Source organism: Sinohyriopsis cumingii, chromosome 5 (assembly GCF_028554795.1).
Source record: "Sinohyriopsis cumingii isolate HCF-2022 chromosome 5, ASM2855479v2, whole genome shotgun sequence".
Taxonomy (NCBI): domain Eukaryota; kingdom Metazoa; phylum Mollusca; class Bivalvia; order Unionida; family Unionidae; genus Sinohyriopsis; species Sinohyriopsis cumingii.
Genome location: NC_142965.1, coordinates 141,899,128 through 141,921,341, shown reverse-complemented (window position 1 = coordinate 141,921,341; position 22,214 = coordinate 141,899,128). Strand labels below are relative to the sequence as shown.

General features: G+C 33.4%; 2 protein-coding genes across 2 annotated transcripts in view; both read left to right on the top strand.

Annotated features, from left to right (window-relative positions):
- LOC149800373 (von Willebrand factor D and EGF domain-containing protein-like) overlaps positions 1-9,480 on the top strand; it is a 16,718-nt gene extending 7,238 nt beyond the window's left edge. Inside the window, exons 7-13 of the mRNA XM_089960020.1 lie at positions 2,585-2,671; positions 3,264-3,650; positions 4,225-4,307; positions 4,662-4,725; positions 5,831-6,004; positions 8,046-8,257; positions 9,205-9,480. Coding sequence (XP_089816146.1) covers positions 2,585-2,671; positions 3,264-3,650; positions 4,225-4,307; positions 4,662-4,725; positions 5,831-6,004; positions 8,046-8,257; positions 9,205-9,349 — 1,152 coding nt within the window. The 3' untranslated portion in view covers positions 9,350-9,480. The remainder of the gene's footprint in view (positions 1-2,584; positions 2,672-3,263; positions 3,651-4,224; positions 4,308-4,661; positions 4,726-5,830; positions 6,005-8,045; positions 8,258-9,204) is intronic.
- Positions 9,345-22,214, top strand: LOC149800372 (von Willebrand factor D and EGF domain-containing protein-like). Its single transcript, XM_089960021.1, has 8 exons — positions 9,345-9,541; positions 12,381-12,530; positions 13,078-13,249; positions 15,801-15,991; positions 16,523-16,795; positions 17,581-17,689; positions 19,590-19,731; positions 20,564-22,214. Exons 1-8 carry the CDS (start codon positions 9,497-9,499, stop codon positions 20,625-20,627), a joined length of 1,146 nt encoding a protein of 381 aa, XP_089816147.1. The 5' UTR covers positions 9,345-9,496; the 3' UTR covers positions 20,628-22,214.

Genomic DNA, 22,214 nt, shown 5'->3' with positions numbered 1-22,214 from the left:
TAAGACTTTATTTTTAATAAAACTGAGATAAACTAAGTCCTTCCGTCTGCAATTCAGCTAACACATCCACTAAACTGATATTTACTACTAAATCTTTTTATTGGTAACATTCATACACCCTGTATTGGTAATATTCAGACACCTTGACTTGGTAATGTTGAGATACCTTGTATTGTTGATATTCAGTTACCCCGTATTGGTAATATTTAGACACCCTGTACTGATAACATTCAGACACCCTGTATTAGTAATATATTGACACACTGTATTGGCAATATCCAGACACCATATATTTGTAACATTCGGACACTCTGAATTGGTAACATTCAGACACCCTGTATTATTAATACTGAGATACCCTTAGTCCATCAGTCGGAACTTCAGCTAAAACATCTGCTAAACCGATATTTACTACTCTTTCTTGTGGCTTTGTTCTGTTGGAAAATGTGTCCATCTTGGTATTAGCTTGTATTGTTAATCGCATGAAATATGGCTTACGTTAGTTATAGAAAAGCATAAAGAAATTACCATGAATGTCATGCACATCGTGGACATTTTACGATCTAATGTTTAATATTATAGGGTATGTGATAAGATTTTCCCTTTATTTACAGGATTCGAGATAACTTTTTGATTAATTTTGCATATATCTCCAATGTTTATGTTAAACTTATATAGCAAACATCACTTTGTGTCTCTTAGCGATCGAATATGCATTGTTGTACAATTGATATCCAGTTGTACTGTCCAAAATGATTATATTCTTCCTTCCCATCAGAACTAAACTTTGTATCAAGCAAACCCAGTGTCATGGTTATTTTAAAATCTAGGAACACTTTGCAATGACGGTTTATTCGTTCAACCACGACCTGGCGTTTACTTAGGAGATTTACGCAAAATGAATCTGCAAAGTAAGAGTATCCGAAATTCTGGTAATGTTTCGTATTGAATGAAAAGTTATGTACCGGAAACATTACAGAAAATCAGAACCGGCCCGATTTGTAAATGGTTTTTATCAACCACATATTATGAGTACTTAGTCTTTTTCTATGCAAGACACCAGTGATAACACTTCGGACAGTGAGAACGTCTTGTATGTTTATCCACCATGTAATGGTATTTAATAGGCATATTTAAATTATTACTTATGCACAAAAACTAGTGTCAGTTTTAGGATGTGTAGATGATACGTTTTCTGGAGCTAAAATAGAAAAACAAATTACTTTGAACACAATTTATAATAATCAGTAGCACATACTTTATTAAGTATTCCGCTCGATGGAGATGTCTTGGAATTGCAAGGGAATAAGGATGAACACGGGTGTGTACTGGTCCTTGATGGTAAACATTAATATTATTGTTTTGCCGCACTTTGTCTTGTGTTCCTAATGAGTGGCTGTTGGTTTACATTGGTATACATGTATGTAGACTGCAGTGCATTATAATTGGCTTTTGTTCATTCACTTGTCTATGACAATTAACAAACAGGTACAGAATGCTCTAATTTCACTCCGGTAAATATTTTCTCCCAAATATATGTACCTGTAGTGTTCATCAGGATCAAATATAATTATCTATGTCTTGGAATTGCAAGGGAATAAGGATGAACACGAGTGCGTACTGGTCCTTGATGGTAAACATTCAATGCTCATAAAATATCCAGTTTGAACAAATATCTTAGACTGGTTTAAAACACATTTATGGAGTTCATGCATATTATTGTTTTGTCGCACTGTGTCTTGTGTTCCTAATGAGTGGCTGTTGGTTTACATTTGGATACGTGTATGTAGACTGCAATGCATTATAATTGGCTTTAGTTCATTCATTTGGTCTACGACTATTAACAAACAGGTACGGAATGCCCTAATTTCACTCCGGTAAATATTTTCTTCCAAATGTATGTGTCTATAGTGTTCATCAGGATCAAATATAATTATCTAATATATTATCTTCGCCTATATAATAAAAAACAACTTGGTAACTCTTATATCTTAATGCCATATAAATACTTCAGACCTGTGAAAATCGTCGAACACTTCACAATACAGACACTATTTTAATGCCCTATTGTCTTGGTGGGTTTTGCGTATTTCAGTATAATCTGAAGGATATTATTATATTATAAATTAAATTTACATGCATGGAGTTTGCATTATTAACAATATCTACTTTGTTTCTTTATATGTGATGTCGTGTGACAAAATTCATTTTTTTTTCCATATCCACAAATGTCAGGTCAAGAAAAAAAGTCCGTCAAGAATCGCTTTAAACTTTTCACAAAGTGATATAATTGCATTTATTTCAAACGTTCAAGGAACGTTGTAATCTTCCCATTGCAGTCAACCTGTAAGGATATTATTTTGACACAATGCATCTCCTAAATCTCTAGTTAATCCAGATGTGGCAAATTTATATCTTGTACGTGTAAACATGCACCTGTGAAATGTATATCCATATAGTCAATACACTATGTTTGAATAAGGTGAAATGTTAAAACGAATAAAAGCAGGTCCACAGTTCAAAATTTTATATTTTTGATTTGCTAAATCATTTACTTTATGCAAATGTCATTGCATAATTTCAGATCAGATGCAGTGTTCGTGCCAGTATTACAAAAGATGGCAATCTCGGAAACATGACAGCAAGCTTGGGATTTTGGATCGGAATAAAGGTAAATCGTACGTTTAAATAAATGAAACTAAAAGAAAATCTGTTCATATTTAGTCATTTGCCTTCACTACTTTAAGTAATTTGTTATCCGGCTGCCAATTTGTGTGTTTGTATGGCCTTTTTGTTCTTGTCTAAACACACACACTATCTAGTATTATATATTGTTAGAGGTTGCGCTTATCAGCATCAATATTGTAATTAAGCACTTACGTCACCTTCACCTGTATTCATTTGTTTAATATTTGTTCAGCTTTCGGCATAGATGGATACATTTGTTTGCCACAAATGTTCATTACTCTTAATTCTTTCTTTCTGTGTGTTGGTATTGCTTTTTTTCAAGGCACACACACTTATATATATATATATATATATATATATATATATATATATATATATATATATATCTTTCTTGAATACCAGAGTTGGAAACATTTATGTCTCTAAACCTATCAACTATTATATACTTTTAGAGATTGTGCTTATAAACATCAATACTGTCATTAAGCATTTACGTCACTTGCACCTATATTCATTTATTTAATATTTGTTCAGCTTTGGGAAGAACATTTTTCATGACACTAAATTCTTTCTAGATTCTTACCCCGACTGTAGTAATGAAGCAAGGTGGAACTGGAGTTGTTCGTCTGCAAAGTACTGTGCCTTTTGGGTGCGTCCACTATCGGAGAGATCCGGATTGTTTTTTAGACGTTCAAATGTATGACGATGATGATTCATACGATTGCTTGGGTAGCAGTGTATCTGTGATACACAGTGAGCAATGTGGCACACAGATACATGGATCAACGTTTTATGAATCCATAGCTGGTATACTTTTTCACGAAGAATCAAATATAACAATCACTACAAAGGACACACAGGACTTTATGCAAGATCGAAACCTGTTCCATCTGAGACTGAAAACGTCAAGTGGCAGCCCTGTCAATGACATAATGCAGGATAATTACCTTGGAGATATTATTGCAAGTATTCCAAAGTCCTGGTTAAGGGTGGTGTGGAGCTGTTTTAGTAATTTTGCAAGGACATTTTTAAAGATTTCAAATATATTAATTTAATACCGTTTTATAGCATTATTTAGTAGTACATGATTTTCTTATTTGAATTCACAGACATTTTGCAAGATATGAAAATCATCTTCTTATCGAAGCAGTGTGAAGCTTTAATTTTCCCCGTAGAATGTCTTTCCCAATAAGTATATACTGCGAACAATTTACAGTACTTTAGAATACCGTAAAAAAATCTTGGTAAGCCACAATTACTGAAAATGTTTCTGATAAAGTAGAGAATTACGAAACATCTATATATTTATTAAAGTGTACAAAATTTTACTAATTTCTCTGCATTAGCAACATTATTATGTCGTACGGGTTAGAATACGTCATTTCCAAAGTACTGGGTATAATATTTAGAAAACCATATTTTTCTTTGCATTTGCTTCTGTATGGATGTAAAAGATGATATATTGGAAATAAATTATTTAGACGCTGTTCCTCAATGTACAAATTTTCCTGGAAATAACAATTCCTTTCTCCACAGGTGCAAGTCCAAGAGGAAAATACTTGGATTGGCAAAACTTGCTATGCACGCACATATTCCCATATGATGACATTTGATCAAAAGTAAGTGATATTAGAATAATTAAAACTTCTATTGAGCAGCTTAGTGCATGGGAATGCCATCTATTATATGCAATGAAGCAACCGATAAACATATTCACATACCCACAGTTTTACAATTATAATTGACCTCAGCTTATAAGAGAATTTGCTTTGTTAAAAGTTGAAGAGAGGTAGACTACTACTTATTAAAAAATAATATATTTCTCCACCAAAAAGGTAATATGGTGCTATAATGACAAACATGCTACCAGCATGAACATGTTTAACAATATTACCGCTTGGAGTTCATCTTGTGCAGTACATGACGTGGTATTTAAATGAAGTCGTTTATATATTTTAATTTTATTGAATTAGGCCCTACGAGAATCAAAATCTTGGAGAATTTGTCATGTATCGGCATACAGAATACAAGCAAGAGGTAAGACGATTATTAGAATATGAAACCTATATTCCATTTATACATTTATTTCACAAAGGGTATATCAGAGTGTACTAATTATACAATGGTTGCGTCTTTGTGTCTGTATGTGTATGTGTTATAGGTGGAACCGAAGCCCGTTTGAGGTAGATTAATAATTTTGCGACATCTGTCTGGACATCGTTCGCACTGTGTTCGCCGTTCGTTGAAATAGCTTGTATGACACTGACAGAGTTATCAAACAAATATCAGCCTTTAAGAAAACTGACATTTTTGGGATGATATCTTCTGTTGTAACAAATTTCATTGGTTGCCATAATAAAATAGTAAATAGCACTTCTGAGTCAGATTGAACATACAAAGCGTTTCAACGTTGTAAACGATGTCGCACAGGCAATATAAATTCATCCAGGTACGAAAGGTTGCAAGTTAAATACCATTTCAAGAATTGAAGTTTCTGTTTGCTATAGACCAAGCACTATATGCTTCGTCGTTTCGTTTTTCTTTTTCTTTTTTTGCTTGTTTAGTTTTTGTGTTTCTGTTTGTTTGTTTTCTTTTGCAAGCGTAACATATGTAGCAATACATACTGAAGCGATTCGTGTAATTATCTTAATACGTCAATCTGTACATGTTTTTTTTATATACGGATGTATGCACAACACGTGAAAGAAAAGAGAGGAATATAATGAACACCAATATTTCACCTATAAATACTAATATATTGTACACTTACATATGTAATCAATATATTAACATTAGGACTTGTTATTGTGTTCCAGTCATGTTTCAACGTATTTAGTATTCATACCTCACTTAATTAGGAACCCGTGCCTGGAGGTATGTAATAGCAAGTATTGCTAAAGCAATGTGGAAATAAGGATAAATAAAATAAAACGGCTATATACTTTGTAGAAAAAACAATTCTTTTTCTGTCTCGCTACTTTGGCAATTTATGTGTCATGATTCGACTCAAAGTACCTTTGCATTTATTTCATTTTACATGACTTTTGAAGAAGACTCCTTGCTCATATATACTTTGCACTGTCTGTGAGCATTGAAATGTTACATATTGTGGATGCCCCTTCATTATACATTTTATTTTCAGGTTCAAATGAAAACGTTTGATTGCAATGGTCCAAAATGTGCTTGTGCTGTGTCCATTAGGGCAGGAGGTGAACTGTTTATAATTAACGTCTGCACAATGCCAAGTCTTATAAACCATGCTCACTGTGGGGAAAAACTGATGAATATAAGAAAAATACATGAGTATAAGTATGAGGTAAAGACACGCTATATTAATCTATTATGTAAAATGTACTGTCTATTCGATTGAGCACCAGTCCATTAATAAGAATCCATATACCTTCTTATTTTCTTGCATCTATTAAATCATTGTGATACTTTTATCAACTACAAGTACATGTGCTTCCTAACGGAAAGAAATTTTGTCTATCGTGTACGAATTCTTTGTATGTATGTATGTATGTATGTATGTATATATATATATATATATATATATATATATATATATATATATATATATATATGTATATATATAGGTCGTCATGTGAGTGTGTATGCTACACATGAGTGCATATTTCACAGATCGAGTAACATAACTTTTTGGTGATGTGTGCTTATTCGTGAAGGAATATGGACTCGTGTGTATAGGCAAAGCGGACCTGGGTTTGAATCTCCGTAGAGCACGAATTAAAAGTTATCTAACCTCTATAATAGTATTATTTGTATTAAAATATTAATTATGCCTACTATTATCAAGCATTCTGCTATACAATCCAGATATAGCACTCTCCGTTATGTCTGGTGTGTTTTTACATTATCTCTAATTAATTCTATATACCTCGATTTCTTTAATAGGAATCCGGAATGACTGTGTAGATACATTACGTATAATTGCTAGGTTGCCATGCGAGTGTGTCTGCTACACATGAATGCATATAACACCGATTGAGTAACATTATTGTTTGTTGATGTGTGCTTATTCTTGAGGAAATATAGGCTCGTGTGTGCAAGCAATGCGATGGGTGCCGTTTACCCGCAGTCCTGGTTCGAATTTCCCTTGATTACTAATCAAAAATTCTCTAACCTCTATGATAGTATTATTTGTATGAAAACATTAATTCTGCCTACTATTATCAGGCATTCTTCTATAGAATCTAGGCATAGCACTTTCCGTTCTGTCTGGTGTGTATTTATAAGTTTCTCTCTCTCTCTCTCTCTCTCTCTCTCTCTCTCTCTCTATATATATATATATATATATATATATATATATATATATAATAAAGACACTTTTCATTATTTTCTATTTATGTTAAAATCAATTTTGAGGATACAGACATTTTCTTTTTCATTCTCAGCCGTAGGGATACTATTTTTAACTCGCGCTATAAAAATCGAAACCAAAACTTACCTAAGTATAAAAACTTAAACAAGTGCGCGCAAGTCTCTGGAGCTGAGGAAAGGACGACGCGTAACATATACGTTAAATTAAACGATCGAGTGAAGATTATAACAGAAGACAGATATGTTTCGGTCGAGGTCGTGCAGCCCTCAACGTGGTGAATAAATGTCAGTACTTATCGAACGTCAAAATACTCGTATCATGCAGCTGAACAATCTGATGCAACAGAAATAATATTTCATTACCTGCAGAATAATAAAATTCGAAACATTTGCAGATACTTTGCCAAAACATCTTATCCTCCACTGTATACACAACACAGCTACAAAATGCAAAAGACTTTATGATATTACTAATTCGGCGATGTATTTTTGAGTGAACAATACTATCCACATGTAAGCACATTACAAGAACGAAAACAGACCATGTATATTACTCAGCGAATTAAAAAAATTCTATATTACCACTATACGATTTTTAAATCGGGAATTAATATTTCATTAATTATATCACCACGAAATACGCGTGTTCGAAAACCAGGTAAAAAAATAATAAAATCAATATTGCCCTAACGTAAACACTGCGTCTCTTCAACACAGAAATGTTTTCTTCGCATTGAGAGATGTCGTAGTTATTGGCTTTCAATGACAGAATACATGTCTCCCTTAATATGAATACAATAAAGTATGCACTCCTTCCAAAGAATACAAAGTATAAAATAGGTCAATACAGTATCGTATGCATTCCTTACAAAGAATACAAAGCATAAAATAGGTCAATACAGTATGACTTACATTCCTTACAACGAATACAAAGTATGCAATTTGTCAATCAGTATAAGGATGAGCGATTTTATTTATCATGCAAAAATGTATTGTAACGTTGGTTTATATTGCAGATACACATGCCACTTGGTACAATGGTAGTGGTCGATATAAAAAACTGGCCCCCACCTTTATTCAGCCTGAATATAGACATCACTCCGTCCGTAAAAGATGTTGGGAAAACATTGGGTCTATGCGGAACACTAAATAATAACCCAGCTGATGACTTTACCACGCCTTCTAAAACAATCATACAAGATAAGAATGACTTTTCCAATTCTTGGAAGTAAGTTAATTGTTAAAATTGTTAATAAATATAGCATATCATGACCTGTGGTTTTCACGTTTGCAATTATAAGGGCGCATCAGTTACATGGGCGGTGATAAGGGAGGAGCAAACCAACCACTCATGTTATTATGGAGAACAGAAGACAACAAATTATTTACCTTATTAATACTTGAAGGACACTGTCGTTAATGGTGTATAAGAAATGTTTTTATCAGGCTTGGCATTAAGCATATAAGCGGTTGTTGTGGGAATCTTGTGTTCTAGAGAACAGGCGCTAGCAAAAGCGGACAGATTCGATGTACTAGAACTGATTTATAAGATATAATTTCCTGCAACACACACACACACACACACACACACACACACACACACATATATATATATATATATATATATATATATATATATATATATATATAATTGCTGTTATTACACATATGCTTTACACGTGGTTCTAGACAGGATTTGAAGTGGATGGAACTTGACGAACACGTTAAGAAAGTCATGACCTATTATGTTGTACGACGGACAGCAATCCTACTACACAGGGTAAGAGGATACAAATGAGTTAACACGTTGGAAAGTATAGGTCAATGGTCTAGATACGATACGTTTGATTTTGTACTCGCACAATTTACACTTGTCAGTTTCCAAGTATCTTATGATTAGTGTTGTAAGTCATTTATTGGCGAAAGATAAGGTTTATCTTTGAAAACAGTTCTTTTCCAGCATGTTCTGTCCTTATTTATTACCTTGTTATTCCAAATATGTTCTATACTTGAGGTATTTTACCGCTGCATAAGAATTTTCTACAGTTACCGATTTTTTTAATGTCGTTATTATTATTATTATTAGTATTATTATTAGTATTTTTATTATTATTATTATTATTATTATTATTTGTAGTACTAGAAGCAATAATAGTAATTGTATCAATATTACAGAATTGATAGATCAAAGTCGTTCTTGGACCCATCAAATCAAAAACCAGACAACTGGGATAAGCAGTTTTTCCTCTGTGTTTGTCCAGCTCCTGATAGAACAGGTACAACTCCAGGCACTGTGTCAGGAAATAGAGATCCACTATGATCCCCAAGTGTATATCAAGCATGTACCAAAAGGACAGTATTTCCAGTAATCAGAGGCACTGAGTACATTGACCAACACTGTAATATCATATCAAAGCGTTCCGTTGTCTCTAAGGAAAAAGAAATTCAAAGAATACTTAGTAGTAACATGATCGTTGACGGAAAAACGTTTCATATGCATTCATTCACAAAGGTAATAGTCAAGGTCTTAAATGTCGTATTATGTATTGTATCAATAACCAGATATATGCAATGCGAGAAAATATGTGTCATAGCTGAATCATTCAAAAGAGTATGTGTGATAGAGATATCATTCTTATGATTTTTGTTTGATAGCGGATCAGATTATTTTGTATCACCTTTATTCGTGTCTTATCTTACATGACCCAAACAGGGAGTTAGTTGCTTACTTAGCTGCTCTTTAGGGAGATTTTTACGACGTTAAGTACTAAAAAATGAAGCTTCAACAACTCTTATGATACCTAGGTAAATATGTGTATTATGCAGTCAAACTATGATAATTTCCGCCTTTCCCCATTAATCTCTCTCTCCCTCTTTCTCTCTCTATCTGAGGATTTATGTGCTCACAGGTTTGTATCGCCATTATTCAACAGTGCCTATTATACGAATCCTTTTATTATATTGAATGTAGGTTTATTTCTGCATACGTGAAATATATTAACTTCTGTTATTTTCCGTTAAATATATGACTAGCTATAACGTACTAATGAAATTGGGACTAAGTACAATTCCATGGGCAAATCGATTTAACCTAACCAGGTGGTTTATATTATTTACTAGAATTCGATCGTAACGTGACATTTGTTTCCATATTTCTCCCTTGAATGAGTATGACAATGCATGGTTGAACCGAAATTAAAAGTCTAGACGAGCTTTGAAACGCATCCAGGCAATACTATTGTTGAAATATAAATAGTTCCAATGGACTATTTAAATGGAAACTATGGTAGCCCTCAGACAAGTTTGGTAGCCTAAATTTTGTAATGACATAACCATTTAATTTAGCAAACCTTTAAAACCAAGAAGACAAATAAAATTGCAAGGTGGTGAAAGGCTTAGAATATCAAATAGACAATCACTCCATGTACATAAGTTTATTAAAATATCTTTTTATATGCACTTGCACTTAAATATCTGAAATATTTAAACTTAACAAAACAATCAAGTGAAAATGTGTTTGTCCTATGGCTTCAAGAAAGTATACGTGCTTCAAAATCTGTGTTTGTTGTTTGCAAAATACATAAAATTGATATGCCTTCTAGCTTTATTTGTAAATCAAATGAACAGAACGATAAGCATCAATCAAAATAATTTTAATGCACAGCTTACAGCTTAGTCTTTTACAGATCTATTCTTATCATACATATATACATTCATTTTCCTTTAAACAAAAAACATTATTCAACTTTGAAGAAAAGCATTTAAAAGGATGGTTTGATTGCTAAATGTTCGTTCATTTTTAAATGATGCACCCAAAAATCAGAAACCATTAAGCAAAATGTGATTAACCACTGTAGTTTCGTTAAAGAAAAGTAACCTTATTTTAATCACCTTCGGCATTCCTCGGCTACCATCTCTCTTAAATAAACTGAAATAGATAGATTTTTAAACACTGAACCACTTGATTGCGTTTAGACATGCTACAGAAATTTACAAGGAATTACAGTAAATAAAGTACGACAAAAACAAAAAGACTTTAATTCTTGCAACATTTTCTTGCACAATTTGGCCTGCAGTTCCGGAGTTGATTGACGTGGGGAATGTGCACCGTTTCTAAATCAGTAATATTTCTACCCTGCCCTATTTTACATTTCAGGATTGATGTCTCAAATTGTAAGATTAGTGTATACAGCTACTACCAAAAATAAAGGAAAAAGACTGGTAGTCCTGGGGGGCTTTAAAACCTTACACTTACATAGTTCTTAAACGCAATTTCGTAGTCCCTGCCACGCGGCCTACCAATTTGTCCAAACGAGATAACAGTATGACGTCATGTAATCCGTGAAGTTAACCATCAGCGCAGTAGCAACATGGCAGAAGGAGTCATAGCCGGAAAGACACTTTGAATTAATAGTAAATAAAGCACTTGCAAAAAGCGTCTATACCAAAGCTCACGTAGGAACACTTTACCAGTGTAACGCATTTGCTAAATATTCCATCGGTAAATGGATGAAGCGTCCAAACGGTGAATTAAAACGTGTAAGAGACAAACCAGACGAAAGATTTCCAATCTGAAAAAATCTGATTGTGAAATTAAGTAACTGAAAAATGACGAATTAATATCAATAATAAAGGAAATTGTTTTACATTTTCCTTCGGCTGTGCTCTGAATCTTACCATCATCCATTTCATTGATGATGATTAAACAGCAACGCTTTGCCCATGAACACTAGAGTAAAACAGACTGGCATCGACACATTAAATATACCTATTAAATATGATAATACGTAAATTATGTTCGAGGAACTCGAGAGCTACAGAAGAGATGAAAAGCAGTTAGTTAGACATCTCCGTTTAGTCATCGGTAAACTAATTTACTACATAAATCGTTCGATTTGTTTCAAGCTAACTGTTTTCATTGTCGGTGGAAGGGATACTACATCAGCCATTAGTTAGCCTCATTTGCCACGATTCATAAAGCGAGTGAATTGCTCTTTTCAAACTTGTTGTATTTATTACAAAGAAACGTGTGAAAGAACTGGCGTATGTGAGCTCTTAGGCTGTAGATATGCTCTCACACTATTGCAAGTGTTTGTGTTATGTGTGCCACAATAGAAGTGAATTTTAACACAGGATGTTGGAGATTTTGATAACGGTTTAAAATTTTCATTATGAACTTTAACCCGGGTTTTGATAGAAATTATTCTCGAACTGATTGTCTCCCTTCATAGTGTAGGTAATATTTCTGTACATCAAGTGAAGTCGATTTTCGGACACATTATTTATATACGAACGTTCCAAAGAAACGCTTCTTCTGATTATATGATTTTTCTTTGCATTGCTTTTCCAAGAGGTCGTCAAATAATTACACAATGGATGAAGCAAAATCCATTTGCGAGACGATATTTAACAGACGTTGCTTGGCAACCAGCGTTGAGAGTATTGCCAAAAGCACCGTGAGCAAAGACAGCGCTTTACATGACAGTACTTTCGACCTAAGTGTAAGCATAACTTTTTCCACTTGTGCCAAGTTATTATCAGTACAATGCAGGGGATACTTCGATGCAATGCATATTAAATATTAATAATAGTACAGCTAATTATGTTTACTATAAAATAGAGAAATTATAAAATTAATCGAAAACCCAACAAAGTCCATCACTGTTCAATATATATCAATAAATTCAATCGGATTAAATCCATCACTGTTCAAAATAGATTCATAGTTTCCATTGGGTTATTTTAAGCTTTATTTCAAACGGTAGATACAACGTTGAACAGTTAATAATTTGCAATAGTTTCAAGACATCATTGCTCTACGAGTACGGACTTTAGACCGTAACAGTGATTACATAAAACCTTTAAGAGTGTATGAAGAAAGATATGTCGATGTTTCGAACCATAAAATAATTATGTTTGTTATCGGCTAACAGATCATCAGAACTTTCTCCAAAGCATTTCATGTACTGTAAGACAACGCATTAAGAAATCGGCTACCATACAGAATTAATTAAATAATAATTTCTCAGTGACCTGACTATATTTCAGACAACGGGTGATTTGAAATTGGTAGATGTGCATTGTTCGAGTTACATTGCTCAAACGGAGAGGAACATAAGGGGAGATAGCGTTTTAAGCATGAATCATTTACAAGAGATCGAGTCTTTCTACGCACATACATGCATCAACAATTGCAGTGGACACGGAGACTGCATAAACGGTACATCTGACAGAGTTAAACATTTCATTTTGGCGTTCGTTATAAATATCATTTCTAAATGGAACGTATTATGAACAAATCGGCGAAAGGGTCAGGATGGAATATGTTGCAGTAACATACCACCCATAATTGACGAAAGGCTGAAAATTCATAGTGAATCTATTTCATCTATGCCCAACTACATTATTGACCAGTGAACTCTCTTTTAAGGATTATATATGAGTAATATAGACGGAAACAACAACAGGTTATATCACACCGTTATTATCGAGTAATATGGACATTTTCCTTCTGAATAGTACCAAGTAGCGCGAGTCAAATATTTTATAATCACTAATGGACGGCATGTTTGATGTAACTCCCACCTTTCTGCCACGCAAGATGACTATTTGACTTTATCGCACAGTTGGATCCATTACAAAATAGCACGTGAAACGGTTTGAGTCTGTTTAGGGAGGGAGCAATACAAGTTCATAAACAAGAAGTAAATAAACTGCATAGACAAATGTGTCAAATGATATTTGTAATTACTGCAAACATAAATATGAACCTTCATGAGCTTATGAGAATCGTTCAGACCATACAATAGTAACACTGAAGTTATACAATTGTCAAGTTTAGTCATGTTGATATGAACTCGAATATAAGTAATGCAACATATTCAAATGCATTATGGATAATAAATGCTTCAGAAACTAGCACCATTCTTCATTCTTCTGAATTCGATCTCCCCAGTACGAGTACCGCCATTTGATTGTATAGAAATATCAACTATACGACTACTATTTCATGCCTGGTTCATTAATTGGAACTCAGCGAAATTCAGAAGCTACTGACGAGAAATCATTTGACATACTAACCGATCTCTACGTGCATACACAATGATCTAGTTAATATATTGTAAATCTGATCCGAAAGAACAAAGCAATCTGCAGTGTGATATTGTCACATGTACGCCTCCTTTACCTCATGATATTGAACATCATACAGCGGTACATGTTGTACTCTCTTAAGAAGACTGTTATCGATAGATGTTGCTAAAGAAAACAAAAAAAAAAAAGAAACAAGGTCGCTCATAGACACACACATAGTTATATAGTTTTATAAAGTTATATATATATATATATATATATATATATATATATATATATATATATATATATATATATATATATATAATGTGTGTATGAGACAGACCCTATTAGACATGACTTTGTCGGTAGCCATATGAACTTAGTGTTGATTGTATATGATCTTATCAAAATTAAATATATATTGTGAATCAGTATAGTTTGTTGAAATCGCATGTTTCATAACTTGCCATACTGGAAACTTACAAGTTATCTTCTATCCGATTAAAATGGGAAAACATACAGCAGTTAACGACCTTATTGGTTAATTATCCCTGATCTTGGTAAGTGCCAGCCATAAAAGGGCCATAAAAGGGACGTACTGGCGTCATCTACTAAAATCTCTTCATTGATAGGTTTAAACTAATTGCATTTCCCGGATTATTTTTCTCCTGCTTGAAATATGCTATTTTTCCATAGATAGATGATTAAAAATCTGTTTAGCAAAAGGTAATAAAATAAGAACTATTTATTACAAAATGATTGACCTTTAAAGGAATGCATCATGTTTATATGTACTTGATCATATCTAATGAAACGACCTAGGTATATATTTCTAGCAGACAAAAGTTCAATTAAACTGCATCAAGCAATATTAAAAAAAATCAATACTGAAACCCATTATCATCATCATCATCATCATCATCATCAACATCATCAATCCTTTAACCCAAGAGGTCATTGGGGCATTCACTTTACAACCAAGTATCTCCATCTTTCCATGTTCTCTAATGCCGTTTTGAAATCTCCAAATCCCATGCCTGTCCAATCCTTAATGTTGCCTTCCCAGCGTCCCAGCTCCCACCATACCGAGACTAATGTTCCCAAATTTATTTATTAGCTGGCTGCCTTTACTTATTAAGAAGGTTCATGATTAGAGATTGTAGCATCCTATCCATGTATAGTTGCATTAAGGATCGATTCTGGACATAATACATATAGCATTGGAGTTTTTTACATTTTCATCGAAGAAAAAAAAAGAAAAAAATTGTTTTTTTTTAATTCTGACTTTCCTCATGAATAAAATATTCAAAATACAGAGTGAACAATGTGTCATTTATTTACAATTTATGTTATTTTCCTAAAGGTGTGAATATCGTGGGAAAATATTAATCTGTCGGTTTTAGTATTCGTTTGTATCTTCTCCATCGTCAATAACAATTAAGGTTTTAAAGTTACGTTCACAAATCGCGTGAAAGTTCAAACGATTACAAAGAAGAGCTAATATGGAATATATTTTCTTTCTACTTTAATAGTTAATTGCATATGTCTAGAAATAAATTTAAGAATATATACATATATCCTACAATTCATCAAACCTTCTAACTTTGATGGGATGTATTTGTTCAGTTACAATTCCTTTCATTACTTTGATACAATGCATTACTTACAGTTCTATGTAGAGCTATTACATTCTTCAGGAACCTGCACCTGTAACGACCATTACATCGAACAAGACTGCTCTATTTCCACAAAGGACCCACCTGTGGTACTAGATACCTACGGTGGAGGACTGTGTTCGAGAAGCAGCGACATATGCTGTGGACGATTGCCTATATATGGGTACCGTTTTGTTTCGGGAAAAACAATACAAAAACTGGAAACTTTTCGGGTATATATGTATTATGCATATAGTGGAAGTAACCTATTGATTAAATGATGAGTTCTGAAATCTTAAATACAAAGATACAAAGATATGTTACCGATTGATGAACTGATTTATTCATTGTAATACATTATTGATATAGGATTAGACATATTACAGAAGGTGAGATGCACACGTGAATAATAGTTATACTCGCTAATCAGAACATAAATGAATGTATCTGCACCTATTTTCCAAATTAATTATAGAGAACCTTGTGCTCAAACTTAGAATCTATATATTTTGTTGCATAATTTCTCACGAGTTTCACTGATGATCATAATGGCAACAATTATTTTACCAGGAAGAAATTATTTTAAACTAAAATAAAGATTCGATGTTTAAAACACTACTTATACAAATCGTGCATGGATTCGATACTAGTTCTGCATAGTAAAACACACATACTAATGGTATAACGTAAGATGGATGAATGAATATTGACTGTGAACGAGATGATGACATAAATATAATTTGTCTTGTGTTTCTGTGACCAAGGTGATGGATAATGGAACGATGGAGATTGTCGAAACTACCGTAAACGACCTTCAGATTTTAAATGCCTTTCAAGCAGACATGGTCGTTCCATGCCATACTAATACAAAAAGATCCGCCAGTTCTGGTACTGGTCCTGTTGTTTTGGTATATGGAGTCAGGGTGTCCTTGACCAATGACGGAAGTGTGTACGGTTCGTCAAGGTATTTCTACACTTACGATTCTCTGTGCCAGGGCTATCAACAAAGTAGATATGGATACACATTCTACATTAAGGTAAAGCAATAAACAGTGTTCACTTTTCACATAACTCTTCTATTCAAACCAAATCACAAACAAAGTTGGAAATGCTGAGTCTTCCAAAATATAGTGGACTGTATTTTATAGATCATGCGTGAAAGAGTGTATGCATTAGGCGACAAATGATGAAATCATGAGAACATGTTTGCAGCGCTTTTATTAGCTAAGAATTACATTTCAATAAAGATACGTACGTTAAGGCTTCTACTTCAATGACTGAAGGTTGCTATATAATTATGTTGATATCTTATTTCGTGCTGCTTCATCGACATATATTTATTAAACGTTTCATGTCATCATCACGAATCCACCTATTCATAAAAAGCACTATCTTGGTTTTTGATGAATTACTATTAACGTCTTTCAGGTTCTTGCAGGGGCAATTGCCTGTCAGTTCTGAGCATATACAGGAAATTGCCAACAGAGAAAGCCCCATGAGAAAACCAAAAATAAAATTAAAATAGCTAAACAATGCGAAAAAAATAATCTCATAGAAAAGTTTCACCATTCATTAAATAGTTAAACTTGTTCTTTATTCTAAGAATGTCAACAAGTTTAGATGTCCAAGTATATATATATATATATATATATATATATATATATATATATATATATATATATATATATATATATATATATATATATATATATATATATATGTGTGTGTGTGTGTGTGTGTGTGTGTGTGTGTGTGTGTGTGTGTGTGTGAGTATAAGTATACATACATACATACATACATTTCTGCTTCTTTTCATGTCAAGAGTGGGAAATGTTACATAAATGGCATATGCTATTCTGAGGGCGAGAAGGCTCCGTCAGATGGTTGCAAACAATGCAGGCCTGGGATTGATCCCTTCTCCTTCACTGGTGGTACGTATGATTGTTATATTACTGTATATGCGGAGAAAGAAAACAGAAAGTCAGTTTAGTCCAACGCTTACACCTTGTTTCTTTGTGATCTCTAATACTTATAAGCAAGGCTTATAAAGATTGATGTGTTATGTATGTTGGTAAATGCTCCTGGCATACCCTGCAGTGATGACATATGTATAATTCAAACAGTGTTTATATAGACATTGACCCTCTAAACATGAAGATATATATTAGACACCCAAAAGTATCGTGATGTTTGCTGCAAACAGTTTGTATGGAAGACTGCCATTATGCAGAATATTGTAAATTTATTTGAAAATTCTCTAATCTGTTGCGATCGTATTCCAATGTATTTATTATCGTTGAAACATTTGTGATCATATCTTTATTAGTAAAATTCAATGCTTTGGTACACTTTTCTTTGCGGGACTAAGAAAGTTCAATTCCAAAATGTTAAGCACAACTTTAAGAATATTGGTTTTACATCTGAACAGTGTTGTTCACATGTCAAAATTGTCTTTATAAATATTTTTCCTATTTCTGTAAACTTTGTCTTAAAAATGTCTTCCATTTTCCTGTGAACTACTTTGTTCAAACTGGACACAGTGCTGCGGCACTTACATCATTACTCATGGGTATTTATACTATCTAAAGAGAAACGTTCCGATATTGTCATTGGATAAATGGCAATGAGTCTCCATAATGTGACCAATAAATACATTTTAAATATGAATATGTATGCACAATACCGTTTATATAAATTCGCCTACAAGACTAATGGTTGTGCTAAGAGCGCGTTTATGTCATCTGAGTATACATTTGCAATCTCCATGTGCAGATGACACATAATTTTATTGGTTTCTTGAAGATTCAAGCTTTTTAGATCAATGGCAAACGACGGTTTGTGCAAGCACGTTACTCGAATCAGTTGATATTCGAGTATAGTATATATGAGTTATTGTCGTTTAGCTTTCAGCATACAAAACCTTGTGGATCAATAAGAATATTTTTTATCACAAATGGAAAGTCTACATATTATTGTATCAATATATTAACACTACATGTAGACATACACCATTAACACACACTTTGCCTAGTGGATGGAGCGTTCTCCTCGGATGCGGGAGGTTGCAGGTTCGATCCCCGGTTGAGTCATACCAAAGACTTATACAAATGGTGCTAACAGCTGCCTCGCTAGGCGCTCAGCATTAGGAGGTTAGTGCTAGGACTGGTCGGCCTGGTGTCAAGATAATGTGAATGGGTGGGACATCATGCTACATGTCTACGGCATGATGCACCAATGCCAGACATCACTGTAAACTGCCACACTGCAGACATTGTAGCGATAAAGCTACTTTACAAATCAAAATCACACACACACACACACACACACACACACACACACACACACACACACATAACACGCACTTTGATCAGAGGCTATTGATACATCTGACATATAAAAAAATGCATTCAGATAGACTTTTAAATGTCGTCAACTCTTTGTACAATCTACAAGAAATGTTGTTACCATTTACATGTATTGCTTCCTCCATTTATGCCACTTATACCCCAAAAGCAGAAAGGAACAGTTTACAGTTGTTCTTTCTATCAGCAATGTGTGGATCTGTCTGTCCTCCATTCCTTTCCTCGTAAATTCCCAACACTCTCAACAACAAATCGACATGATAAATTAATATAAATAATTCATGGCCACTACTTCTTCCTTCTGCTGCTGCTACTACTGCTACTACTGACACTGTTCGTGCCGCTCCTAATTTATTCAGAACATAATTTGAAGAGAAAAAGAAAATATATCATGAAAATATTTAACGTTAAACCAACATCATAGGTTGACATTTCACCAGGCTTAAACATGAAAATATATCTTTGACAGAATGTTCCAGCCCGGAAAAGAAGCCAGCAATATCGTTAGAAGAAACGGTGATAATAGCGCCTGTAGTGACAGTCCTAGCGGTGATAGTCTGTGTAATCAGCATACTAATAGGTGTCAAGTTGTGCTACAAGAAAAAGAAAAGGTATTACTCAAATATAAAGTTTCATACATTCGTCTATTAGATTACATACTGTTACCTATAATATTCAATCCACATAATCTTTATTCTCACGAAGGTACAGTGTTAAAATAGTCCTTTTCAAACGGAATGCTAATTAAGCGTTTTGCCATTATCTAATAAAATGGAAGTACTATGTTCAAAACTTGATTGATAAGTATGTGTGCATTGTCATTGTTTTAATTTCAAACAATCCCTTATTCCAGTGATTCTCCATTTTTCTCAATTAAGTTTCTGCGACTCATCCAAGGCATTGCATAAACGGTATATGCATATTTAACGCGTTTATGAGAATACTATTTCTTGTCGAAAATGGGAAGCACGCTGTTTATAAAGTCTGTGACGTAGTGTCCTGCGTACTTTTACTATTTATTTTAAGGTAGATTTCAAATATTGTCTCTTGATTTACTAATTGTCTTACTTGCACAGTTATTATAGCATCACAGTTCTTGTTTCCTAGGGCTTTGTATTCAGTTGGATGCGTTGTGGCCAAGGAGAGTTTAATTATTGACCAATTGTGATGTATTTAAATGCATGGTTTTTAGGTGCATATTTTAAGCTTTATCTCTATATACCTTTGGTAAAATTTTATTTAATGACGGATTATTTCAATGAAAAAGAATTGTTAAAATTTTAGTTTATGTCCACTCTGCTTCTATCATGAATTTCATGATCAATTTTGATTTCCCAAAGAATCTCTAATTATCTCTATTATGATGTTCTCGAACGTTTAGACCAGGTCATTTATATCAATGTATACGATAAGCAAAAACCCATGTTATATTGTGTTCTACAGGGTAAGCGGTCTATCCAACTCGGTTAGCGATATCAGGACCCCGGAAAAAAATCAAGTTTGGTAACGAAACATCCTTTACCAGAGATGGAAGCACCGGAAGACCATGTCAAATTTTGAGCCAAGAAAATGACAACAGTTTTAGAACGGAGAGACACAATGTTCAAGCATTGACACCGGCATCCATTTCAACGGATTTGACCTAAAATTTGCATACGTTAGCAGAGATAAAAGAACCGAGAATTTTGGTTATGTTTTATTACATGAACTATGTAAAAGGATTTAATTTGTTTTCTATAATACTACATTTAATTATGACCATGATTTGTACCCATTATAAAATGGATATTATGATGATCCTACTCTCATGCAAGTCCAGACTGTACACTAATTTGCATATTGATTTCATAAACTTTTTATCTGCACTATACCAATTGAATAGGGTAGAACATAACATAACGAACAGTAATATGTTTCGTTATATACTTCAATAACCCGTTTATGTATTTAAAAATGTCATTCTTATCGAGGGAAAGGCTGCTCCATCAGAAGATGAAATAAATTGAACCTTTGTTTACATTTTTCACTTCAGCTACGATTACATAATCTGCTTCATAAGCAGAAATGCCGAACAAATGTACCGATTAGTTTCAAACGCAATTTCATCTCTTTAAACTATTTGGTCCCACAATTCCGTTTAGTCTTAGCAATTTCATTTATTTGCAATATTCAAGTTCTAGATTACGGTAATAAGATACTTATATCCCAGATTCATCAAATATATGAAAGGTAACCTGCTGAATTTTGAATTAACTGTGCTATGATTTGCTCTTGCTGCATATAAATAAATCTGAGCAACGTAAGATAAGATTTAGAGTCAACTTAAAGTCATACGACCAAGAACGTATATTTGTTAATCGAAATATTTTGTCATTACGACAGGTACGTGTGTTAACTAAACTATTAGCTAATTCAAATAATACTAAAAGACGCCAAAATGTTACAAAAATAGGTCGCATGGAATGAGTATTTCCGATGTTAACATTGGGTGGGAAGTAGATTCTCGCCAAGTATTGGTTCTCTTCAAACAGAACTAAGACGTGCTACGTCACTTACGTCCTCACATTTTCACATGACGGCCAATGTAAATTTAATACAGCAAGTTTAGGTGAGAAAATCTTTTCTTTGAAATAAATATTGAAACTTTACCTGAATCTACATACATTTAATTGACTTGAATAATGCAGAATACTTAGAAGTCAAAAGACCAATGCAACAGATGGGTTTTTACCATTGAGGTGATGGACAGTTCTATTGGCAACCATGCGGTAAATGTTTTATATTGAGAAAACCATTATTAGCGTAATCTCCAGCACCTCATCTACTAATTTACTTTCCTTGTTTATAAAGATACATCATGATTAACGTTTTCAAGATTATCACATATTTGAGTGAAGGATTCACAAACAGTCATCATTTTTTCCCCAGTTTTAAAGATTGACAAATTTATTTTTGATATTCTAAACGCACAAATTGATAATAATTGACAAATAAAATATCAACAGATACTACTAATGAATGTTGCATCATTAAGATATGTGTTGATGTTTATACATTCTAGATGTAAATAACTGAATAAATATAGCAATAGGCA

Coding starts and splice junctions, on each gene's coding strand:
- LOC149800372 (XM_089960021.1), top strand. CDS start 9,497: ATGATCGTTGACGGAAAAACGTTTCATATGCATTCATTCACAAAG. Junction 12,531..13,077: donor ACAGTACTTTCGACCTAAGT/GTAAGCATAACT, acceptor ACTATATTTCAG/ACAACGGGTGATTTGAAATT. Junction 13,250..15,800: donor ACACGGAGACTGCATAAACG/GTACATCTGACA, acceptor TACATTCTTCAG/GAACCTGCACCTGTAACGAC.